We start from the raw sequence: 11,540 nt of genomic DNA on the forward strand, positions 1-11,540 counted from the left end.
TCAAAATTAAATATTGAAATGAAATTAATTTTTGAACAACATTTGTCATATTAAAGCCACCTTAGCTTTAGAAACTGAGACAAAAGTTACAAAGCTGTATAAAAAAAAAAAAAAAAAAAAAAAAAAACACCACACTTATTCAGAGTTTCTCTTTGACAAAAAAATATCCAAATACACAGAACAAAAGCAAAATCATACCCAATAACTGTAACCGATCCTTTGCCATTAGTAGATTTGTTGTCATTTTGGTTTGTAGGCGTCGCGCTCTGTCATATTGTTCACCTGCATACAGAAAAAGAACAAACATCAAACGAGATGGTTAAAAGTGCAACCAAACTCAATTCTACAACACATTGCCGAAGAAACTACGGGGGGGGGATTTATCAAAACTGGAGCAGCTGTGCATAGTGACCAATCAGCTTCCCACTTCAGTTTGTTCAGTTAAACTTTGAAACTGAAAGACAGAAGTTGATTGGTTGCCATGGGCAGCTGCTACAGGTTTTGTTTGCTCCACGTTTAATAAATTCCCCTTTCTGTATGTCTTCTCCAAAAATGCTGCTTCCCACCAATGTCTTTTGTGAATGTACACAAGTAACTCAGTGTACAAGCCCTGCTGAGTGCCAGGATGATTTAAAGTGACATTAAAAGTAAAAACTTCTTTCCCTCCCCCCAATGTTAAAGAACTTACCTTAAATTAATCCAATCTTCCTCTTCTTTCCTGTCCTTCTCAGCCTTCTCTCCGGCACTGCGGCGGGTCTCCGATCCAGCGCTGACTCCTCTGTCCTTGCTGGCACTTCCTGTCCCATGGTGTCTGCATGCGGGTGCACACGTCCATATACTTACCTTGTGTCTCTCCTTGTCTCCCGGCCAAAAATCCGAACTGCGCATGCGCCCGCCCCAAGATGCTTTGCGGCCACCCGAGCATTTTCGGATGCTTGCTAGCAGTAGATGTATGCAAAAAAACGTGAGGATTTAGACAGTAATGACTGCTGCAGAAAACCCTAAATAAAAGCTCTTCTTTCAAGAACTGTAGGCACATTTTTTTTTAATCAACCCTTGCAGTGTAGTTATATGTTTTGGTCTAGGGTGGAAAATAATAATAATTTTAAAAAAATTATACCTCACTCGAACCTCAGAGATGGCTGGCTGTGACAGCGTCCCTCCAGCCCAACTCCTCCTACACTCCAGTGATGGTATGTCTCTCGGCTTCTCACGTCCTATACACACTGAGGGGAATTTATCAAAACTAGAGCAGACAAAATGTGGAGCAGCTGTCCATGGTAACCAATCAGCTTCTCTCTTCAGTTAATATTGTAAAATGAAAGAGAGAAGCTGATTGGTTGCTATGCACAGCTGCTCCAGATTTTGTTTGCTCCAGTTTTGATAAATTCCCTTCTGTGAATAGAATGTGAGGACTCAGGGACCTAAGACCACTGCAGTGTGGAGGTGGAGCAAGGTTGGAAGGTCTGGTCGAAGGGCAAGCCGGGTCTGAAAATCAGGCGAGTTTAAACTTTCTATTTTTCTCCAAAGCAAGCAGTTATTCCTTTACAGTTTGGGGGTAGACCTACTGCAAGGGTTAATAAATTTTAAAAAAAATGTAGCCCGTAGTTCTTCTTTAACTATATAGACAATAGCATGCATGAAATGAGTTACCTTGCCCTATGACTGGAACTGCAATTCCTTTCTCCAGCTCCTGAATTCCTTTCTTGTACCATTCCACAGCTTGATCCTTTTGATCTACAATGAAGACAAAATTCATATTAAATATTACAAACAATTGAAATGTATAGTATTAGTAAATCATTACACACATTCACATCCATTCATCATATTCCCAGGTACAGAACTGCCATTTCCTCTTTTCTGTATGTTGCACTTTGTTTGTTAAAGTCCATCTAAACCCAAGAACAGAAATGTAATACAATATCATTTAGTGTACCAGTACTTCGATGTGGTGGCTGCATTCGTTTTCACTTCTCAGGCTTTTTCCTCACTTTCTGGCGACTATGCCGGTAAACCAGGGCCAGTTAACCATTGCTTCCTAAAAATTACAGCTGCTCACTAAGGCTGGGTTCACACCTAGGCGTATCGAACATGCGCGTGTGTCGCACGATTCACTGTAAAAACCACGCGACAAACGCGCGTTTACGAGGCCTACTTGGCTGTATCCCAATGGAAACGCGCGACAAAAACGCCCCAAAGAAGCTCCTGTACTTCTTTGGGCATAGGGCGTTTTGTAGCGCGTTCATACGGCCTGTAATACGCCCAGGTGTGAACCATACCCATAGGAAATAATGGGATTTCGGTGTTTGAGCGTTTTGCAGAGCGTAGGAACGCGCTACAAAACGCCCAGGTGTGAACCGGGCCTTACATTTGAGGTTTTCTCAATAAAGCTGGCTCCTAAAAATCTCCTAGATTGGACAGGCTGGCTCCTGAATTTCATATTCATTTGTCTGCACCTGAAGTAACCCTGTTAACCTCCCTGGCGGTCTGATTATGGAGGATTTTAGCATGCCAAAGCGTTACATTGTTTTTTATGGCAATTTGTTGTTTTATATTGTAGGCCTGTAAATCTTAGGACTAACTCACCTAAATCTGTCCAACCAATAGTCCAGTAGACATCCTGGGTATGATAAAGTTTGAAACACGAAAATCATAAAATTGTAATACAATAATAAGAAATTATAATATAATAAATAATTATACAAAATTATAATATAATAATTTAAAAATTGGTCCAGTAAATGGGAATTCTGGGGGCGTTGCCTGATCCGTACCACAGTCAATAGAGTACCAAGTTCGCACATCACTGAGCTCGGTCGCAGAATCGTCGCTGTCGTCACTTTCAGTGTCTGATGACGAATTTCCCAACGAATCGCTATCACTCAATTCTGCAAGTGATTCTAATTTACTATCGCTGTTTTCTAGCTGGTTAAAACCGCTTTTGACCTAAAGGGACATTTTTGGATGCCATGGACGTTCACAAGTTTCCAGGCAGAAAGAACAGTAAAAGGGCAGGCAGGGCAGTGGACAAAGCTCTAGGGACAAAATTGAAGTGAAATAGTTTGATACAGAAGTGTAATCATAGCAGATTACATTGTATTGTGTGTATTCTGTGTAAATGTCATGTTTTCACTTTTGAAAACTCCCGCTGTGACACCGAAAACGAAACTGAAAGCCGAACGCGTACAGAAGAGGACACCGCGGGCTCGCAAGGACAAGGTAAGTGACCCTTTTCTGCAATCCCGAGTGTGGCTCAGGGTTACCGCTTTTGGTACTGAAAATTAAACCTGAGCCACATTCGGGATTACCTCCAGGGAGGTTACAGCAGAATTCCGGAGGGGGGGGGGCTCAAATCGCAACATCAACACCGCACATGAGCAAACTAAAATCCGTTCCCTCAAATCGAAGAAAAAAAAAGAAAAAATCTAACAAAAAAGGTATATGGCCAGCTGAAGGCTCCGTTCATACTGACAGGGCGCACTATAAAAGCCGCTGATGTGCACTGAAGGGAAGCGGTGAGATGTAAATTTCAGTGTATCACACCGTTTACCTTTTTTGATAACTTTATTGAAATATCACAAAGTGACCCCCCCCCCAGAGTATTGTGATGCAGTGTGGGGTACTACATTCAGTGCTTTTTTTTCAGGACACATCACAGAAAACTGCCTTGTCTATTCATTGGGACTGCCTTTCCCAGCTCAGCCCAATGCATCTGGTATGAACGAGCCCCAAGAGCCACTTTGGGTTCTTCTCTGAGTTTTTCATGAATGTATTATAGCAGGGCTGCACAAATCCCAGGAGCCAGGTTTATAAATTACAGCTGGTGAGGTGGTTTTATCTTATTGTTGTCAATGGAGCTGGCTCCAAAAAACAGATCCTGTAGGCTCCTGGATTGCACAGGCTGCCTCCTGACCTCCATAATATTTTGTTCACTCCTGTATTATATTCTTATAGAAACCCTAGGCTCGCCTGTGTTTTAATATCATTACTACATTTACGAAAAAAAAGCACAATGTCTTCCAGATAAAAGAATTTACAGCTTGTTCACACTGCACATCATTTTAGAAAGACACACAGGAACAACAGTGTATAGATCTGGCTGATGTGGTTCCTACAACCCGCAAACCACAACAAAGGCCTGAAAAAGACAGAACAATAGAGAGCATGATGTTCAGATACGCTTGCTCTACCAAGTGACCTAATAGATCTTGACAAGGGTACCATATGTGTTTGAGTTAATGATCCATTAATCCTGTGTATTCACTAAACACGGACAATAGGTATATCGCAAATGATTTTCTGAGACCAGTGTGTAAACTAGAGGTGCACCAAAATAGAAAAGTAAAAACCGAAACGAAACAGAAATAAAATAAAAAAATTGTCAGGCCATTTTTTCAAATCGTTTTTATATTTTATTTTTATTTATTTTTTATAAACTTATTTTTTTAAATATTTTTATTTATTCATTTTTAAATCTTTACTTTTAGGGGCGTCGGGGGAAATATTAGGGGTCTAAACAGATCCCAGATATTTCACTTTTAAAATAGAAAAAGAGATTGAGGACACTTCCTCCAGAGTCAGCTGCACATCAATGCATCGGACAAGATTTCTGATGGTGACAACAGTGGACAATTTCTGCACATGTGCTGGTACAGCTGTCTGTAGTCTACATCAGGGGTCCTTAAAGAGGGCTGCCACCAGGGGGGTAGGCCAGTACTTGTGTGAGGGGCCCAGGTGGCAAGGGAGGCCCAGGCTACAAGCAAGATTTTTTTTTAGTATCGATTAATATGTGCAGCATACTTGGCAAGGTCTCGGGCCCCCACTGTGCACTTGGTACCTTCCTGGCTGGAGAGAGACACTGGCCCACGACGGGGGAGAGAAACTAGCCGATGCTGGGCTCGGGGAGGGGAGAAACACTGGCCGATGGGCGCTGAGAGAAACCGACCAATGCTGGGGGTCACGTAAAAATGTCCTTGCCTGAAAAGGGGTCACCCGTGGAAAAAATTTAAGAAGGCCTGGTCTACATTACGGTTCTATGCAAGAAGATGACGAGAACACAAGACCACAAGTGGAAGACGTTGTCACCCCATAAAAGGAAGTGCCTGTACAAGGACCTTCATAGTAGGATCACCAGGTGTGTTTTTTTTAATGAAATATATATATTTAGAACGACACAAAATCAAACAGTGCCTACAGATAAAAGAAATGACACATAAAACTGACAAGACATCATCATTCACATAATTTAAACTAAAATGCAGATTTGTCACAGAGAAAAAAGCAGCACACCCCTAAGATGGACATACATGGCTTACAATTCTGCAATTTCCTGCTGAAATGGTTAATTTTTGAGCGGTAAGCGGCTTGTCAGCTCAAAAACTTCACATTTTCAAAAAGATCTAATGACTGCCAATTTCATTTTATAGTCAATGTCATGAGAAAAAACAATAACATATAATATAAACAAACAATACAGTAATGACCTTTAAAATTCTAACATTATAGTATTTTAAGCTATAGTATTCCTCCAGAGTGTTCAGTCATTTACAGCAATGACTGATGATTTGTTTTGTTCTGTTATAATATTCAAAGAGATAATACTAATTACAATAACAAAAACCCTGTTATTGGATCAATGCTGACGAACGTTCAATATAGGGAGCTGTTAAACTACTGGTCTTTCTTTATAGATCATACAAAACTGCTCGACAGACCTCAGCTGATCAGCCACTAGTCATCTGAATCAGCACAAACTATAAGCCTGGATGGGACGGATAAGCAAACACCATGCCAGAAGAGTAAATGGCCATCTGCAGGCCAACCCTGCCAAAACAACACAGTTGTCTTTTTACATATCTGTCCAACCACATACTGCAATATTCAGCTGTCTAATCAGCACACAGTGATAACTTTACCCGATCATAATTTGGTGTATGTTCAAGCGATCACAAAAATGCAACATGAAGCATCTTAAAGTAGAACTGAAGCCAAAACTTGTTTTCGTTTGTTTCGAATAGAGTTATTGAGGGTTTTAACCCCTATAAGCTTTTTTTTTGCCACCTGTGTCCCCATTGAGGAGATTTTCCTTCACTTCCTGTCCAAGAGCAACAACAGGAAGTCAGAGGTAATCCTTCCAAAGTGAGGGAAATGACTGGTGATCAGCAGGTTCACAACCCAAAATTTGGGACTATTGCAGTGATAATGGGCACCAGGAAAGGTAAAGAAAGTGAATCTTCCTTTCCCTCTCCATTCTATGCACACCATTCATAATGAATATGCTTCCTTAAAGGGTCATTCCACTTTCTAAAGGAGAATTTGGGAACATGGAACTACCCAAACCAAAATCTGTCCACCTTTGCACCCCTCCATCCCGCTACTATTACCATTAACTGAACACTCCTTTTCCCCTCTGCGGCTGCTAGTTTGCCATCTGTACTCCGTACATAGCATTGCGACCCTGTGCTATACTTTCAAAATATCGCTTACAAATGGCAAGCACTCATTGTTCAACATGGTCACCTGACCAATGAGAAGCCCTTTTGGCCAACCTCACCAATGAGAAGCACTACTTGATATTTAAAAAAAAAACACTTCTCATTGGTCAGCACGGTCAGATGACCTTTTTATGCAGCAACACTCATATTTTGCTGCAAGAAAAATGGATTTTGAATCACATTATTTTCTATAAGGCTGGTTCATATCCATTCTGCAGTTTAAAGCTGAACTCCACAGAAAACAAAAATACCCTTCAAGAGAGGTTTCCACCCTGCACTGCATGGGTTAAATGCTCATTTATGCCTAGGGTAGCAGGAAAAAGGACTTTAGCTCACCCAAATCCATTGCCTCCAAGGCAGTTGGCGCTCAACTCTCCTTCGGGTTGTGGACCAGCTCACGGTGTACTCGCATACAATGCAGAGCAAGGTCTCTTTAGATCACATGTGTCAAACTCAAGGCCCAGGGGCCGAATCTGGCCCACCAGGCCATTTCCTAGACTTCTACTTTCAGATCTAGGTATCAAGTTATTACTAAAACCAGTGATAATCGAATGCAGAGGCAAGTATGATGAAGATTAGATACATTTTTATAGTCTTACAGGCCCTTTGAGGGCAACCATAATGTTGATGCGGCCCACAATTAAATTGAGTTTGACACCCCTGCTTTAGATGGTACTGCCATGAGAAAACACAATCCCATCACAACAGATTTAGGGTGCGATTAGGGCCACAGTGCGGATTCCTGCGGCTGAGATCACAGGTGGTTGCGAACAATTGTGGCTGAGAAGTCTGTACAAAGCAAAGACAGGAGCCAAAGGTACCGGTTACCTGTGATTAGGACAGGGGTGGACAAATTAATGTGGAATTCAAGAGGCAGTCTGTCCAATCCAGGAGCCAACAGGATTCTTTAAGAGCCAGATACTGACAACTTTAAAAAAAAAAAAAACCCTCAAAAGTTAGGTGCCAGCCGAAATCTTTTAAAAACACCAGGAAAATGTGCGAGTAACCTTGCAGTGGGGCTACCCTTGCACAAGGGTTAACTGCTTGGTTTCATCTTGAGACTAACATTTTAAAAAGTTATGCTCACCCAAACCTTGGAGTCAGCCGGCTGTCACAACGCTCCCTCCAATTCTGCAGCGATGGTATTTCTCTATATACACAGTAGGGATGTCCCGATACCGATGCTAGCATCGGAATCGGGCCCGATACAGGGCATTTTGACAAAACATATATAGAGCACACACCTATACTACACTCCAGCAATAGAGTTACAATTCTCCGCTGCTAACATGAATAGGTTAAACCATGACCCATAGTACATAACATGTAGTTGTACTATGGATCATCTAAAGTCACCTGTCCCTTTAAGAAAAAATATCGGTAATTGGTATCGGCAAGTACATGAGAGGATGTACTTGTACTTGGGCCTGAAAAAGTGGCATCGGGACATCCCTAATACACAGAGTATTGGACATGATGACTCGAGGATCCTTAAAGGAGAACTATGAGGTGAGTGCTTTTCACTCACCTCATAGTTCTAGCCGACCTGTGACAATGAGACGGTTACAGGTCGGCTCAGTAGATCGGGAGGTGAGCAAACACATACCGGCGTTCGCTCACCTGCGGCATCTCAGTATACCGCGAGCTACAGCTCGCGGTATACTGAGCCTAGGGTGACGGGAGGACACTAGTTTGTGTCCTCCCGTTACCCTAAGGAGAACTATGGGGAAAAGCCTTAACCCCATAGTTCTCCTTTTAACCACTTCAGCTGGTACGGGAGAGAGGCTCGAAGGACCGGTCTAACAGCAGGCTGGCTCTGAGGATCAGGTAAGTATAACTTTTTTTTTTAGTCACTAGACAAAATGAATAGCCCCACTGCAAGGGTTAATAAAAATTCAGGCCAGAGTTCTTCATTAAGGAGTGTTGGTTACCTGGCTCCTGGGATTTGTCCAACCTTGGATAAAGGGGCAGATGTCCAAACAGATCACACCCAGGGTCAGACATCTGTCCTTGATCGCAGGTAACCGTAGGATGTGCAGACACATGCAGACAGCTGCAGCTCCTGTCATTGCTTTATACAGACTTTCCGGCCGCAGCTGATGACATAGACTTGTGATCCCAGCCACATGACTGTCCACATGGCTGTCCAGGCCTAATCACACGTCTGTATGAGCTCTTATAGACTGGATTACAGAACTCTCTTTTCCAATCTGCAGACAACAGAAAATAAATTCCTATTGTGGTGCGATGGTCAAAGTGCATAAAGTGTCACGTGAACAGACTAAAGGTAGCACATTATAAACCAGAAATGTGAGTGTCTGATTCATGGATTGGGAAGCCATGTGTACACCTTCCCCAAACGCTTGTTGTGATCACACATAGGAAGAGGTGACGTCACATCCATTGTCATCGCACACAGACAGCAGGCCGTGGGGTACATCCTTACCTTTCTCCTGCTCATCGATGCGCAGCGCCATGGAGATGTAGTGGAAGGCCTGCTGGTGATAGCCCCGCACCACTTCAGGCTCATTGCCCGGTCTGTCCTGAGCGGCGGCCGTCTTGACAGAGGGAGCGCCCTGCTCAACCAGGCTCCGGGCCGCAGCGTTCTTCTTGTCTGCCATGACTCTGCGGGAGAGCCGCTCGCAGCACCAGGCGAACAGCAAGCCGAGCTGGAAGGCGAGGAAGCGGAGCAGAGAGAAGACGGCGAGCAGTGGGTACGAGAACACGTACACGTTTCGCTTATGCAGCGAAGCCTCCGAGCGAGCCGGGGGCCCGGGACCTGTCTCTGCCGCTGGGGTCACCGGCTTCTTCTTGTTCCCTTTTCCGCCCGGAGAATTCATTCACAGAGCCCGCAGCCGCCTCCATAACACCGAGCACGGCGCCCGACTGCCCCGCCTACTGCACCTGACATGGCCAGTCCCTGCCTAGTCCGCCGCAGCTTGACAGCTGTCTCCGCCCAGGCAACGTAAAAACCCCGCCCGGAGCACCGACAGTGTTGCTCACAGCGCGAGACTTCCGGTGACTTCACATGTCACGTGGAACTGTTATCTATTCTGCAGTTCGCTTCCTGGACACGCCCTCTCTGCTAGCAGAGTTATTGAATGCTTTCAGCCCTAATAAAACCCCATTCATAGTTCAGCTTCTTTCCCTACTCCTGACTACACTCAACATACAGAATCCTATTCTTTTCAATTGTCCCTGGTCACACTCAGTCGCCCTATGTTCCAGAAAAGTACATGAGCCTTTTTTTTGAGCCTAAGCCTTAAAGAAGAACTCTGGGCATTTAAAAAGTGAACCTGTGCAGTGTGGCTACCCCCGCACTGCAAGGTTTAAGTGCCCCCGTTGGGTCTAGGGGCCAGGATAAAGAAGATGCACTCACCTGATCCTCAGTCCTGCTGCGGTGAGTGCTCACCTCTCTCCCCCCTCCACTTAGGCTGTGGAATGTCTCTTGGCATCCTCAGATCCACTGCAAGTCAATGGACTTGTGTTAGACCCCGATGATGTCACAGGTCCTTGGACAGGGGGTAAAGAGGCTGCTCGGACCACTCTAGCAGCCAGGCTCCAGGACCAAGGATCAGGTGAGTATATTTTATTTTTTTTAGTCCCTAGACCAAAGCGAATAGTTAACCTTTGCAGTGCAGGGGGTAGCTCCACTTCAAGGGTTACTTTTCAAAAAGCCCAGATTTCTTTAATGTAGCTGCAAAAACACTTGTTAAAAAAAACGTTAAAACGTCCGTATTAGCACATACATAAACTAGTGAAAAACATGCAAAAAAAACTTGAAAAACACACGAAATATGCTCTGCTTAGTGTGAATGCAGGCTTATGGTCATAACACTTTTACAATCTGACCACACAGCTTTGTGCAATGAACTTTAGATTTACCAAAACTAAAAGGGTGAAGAGTTTGGAGAAGGAAGGAGAAGTGAACAATCTAGGATAACAGCTGATTTGGAAACATTCTCCAAATTCAGCCCACTTTCCAGTTCAGCTATGTTGTCCAAGATCAGGGGTGGCGAACCTTGGCACTCTAGCTGTTTTGGAACTACAAGTCCCATGAGGCATTGCAAGGCTCTGACAGCCACAGACATAACTCCCAGAGGCAGATGCATGTTGGGATTTGTAGTTGTGGAACAGCTGGAGTGCCAAGGTTTGCCACCACTGTCCTAGATTGTTCCCTTCTCCTGCCCTCTCCAGACTCTTCACCCTTTTGTGAATAACCCTGTAAGTCAGGGGCGCCCACAATTTTTCGTCTGGAGATCTACTTTTCAAATGACAAGCTCAATGAGATTTACCAAGGAAAAAACACCTCCATTCAGGGGCGGGAGGGGGCGTGGCGGTGCATTGAAGTCAATGGCACCACAGGCAGGCCCCTCGCCCACAGTGCGATCGCCTGCACCCGGAACCCAGGCACATTAGTGCCTGCGTTCCAGTCCAGTGCGATCCGGAAAAATGCTGCGAGCACTATTTTTGCAGATCGCACTGTACCAGAATGCAGGCACTAATGTGCCTGTGTTCCGGGTGCAGGCAATTGGACTGTGGGCGGGGGGCATGGCTGCGGTGCCATTGACTTAAATACAACCCCACACCCCCTCCCACCCCTGAATGCAGGGAGTCGGCCGGATTACATTTCAGTGCGTCCTAGAGGCCCCGGCGACCTGTTCTCCCGTTGTGCTCGTGTGGCCAACGTTGCACATGGGGAGAGTAAATCACATCCTGTTCATTCATAACTGGGGACACATAGTACTATGTGTCCCCAATTATTTACAGTAGAAAAATGTCACCAGCACACCATGAGTTGAAAAAGCAAAATATTTTATTGCCAGTAGCTGTATCTCATTGGCAAGCGCTTTCGGGGCCTCGCAGGGTCCCCTTCATCAGGCTTAGAGATAACAGTGAAGTGAAAGACATACAACAGTATATACCTAGACATACCAATCAACTGGGTGCTGTGAAACCACTCCCATCCCCCTAGGGCGTCGGTATGACGTCACACCTGCCGTTAAGTATTTGAAAAGGACGTGTGCAGAATTATGTAAATAC

General features: G+C 44.4%; 1 protein-coding gene across 1 annotated transcript in view; it reads right to left on the reverse strand.

Annotated features, from left to right (window-relative positions):
- The window catches only part of SPAST (spastin), a 48,718-nt gene extending 39,265 nt beyond the window's left edge, over positions 1–9,453 (reverse strand). The window contains exons 1-3 of the mRNA XM_018557067.1: positions 8,944–9,453; positions 1,654–1,737; positions 199–282 (exon numbers count right to left, since the gene is read on the reverse strand). Of these exons, the coding sequence (XP_018412569.1) occupies positions 199–282; positions 1,654–1,737; positions 8,944–9,337 (562 nt within the window). The 5' untranslated portion in view covers positions 9,338–9,453. The remainder of the gene's footprint in view (positions 1–198; positions 283–1,653; positions 1,738–8,943) is intronic.
- Positions 9,454–11,540: the final 2,087 nt, after the last annotated feature.

The sequence above is a fragment of the Nanorana parkeri genome, unplaced genomic scaffold, assembly GCF_000935625.1.
Source record: "Nanorana parkeri isolate BGI_ZX_2015 unplaced genomic scaffold, ASM93562v1 scaffold264, whole genome shotgun sequence".
NCBI lineage: Eukaryota > Metazoa > Chordata > Amphibia > Anura > Dicroglossidae > Nanorana > Nanorana parkeri.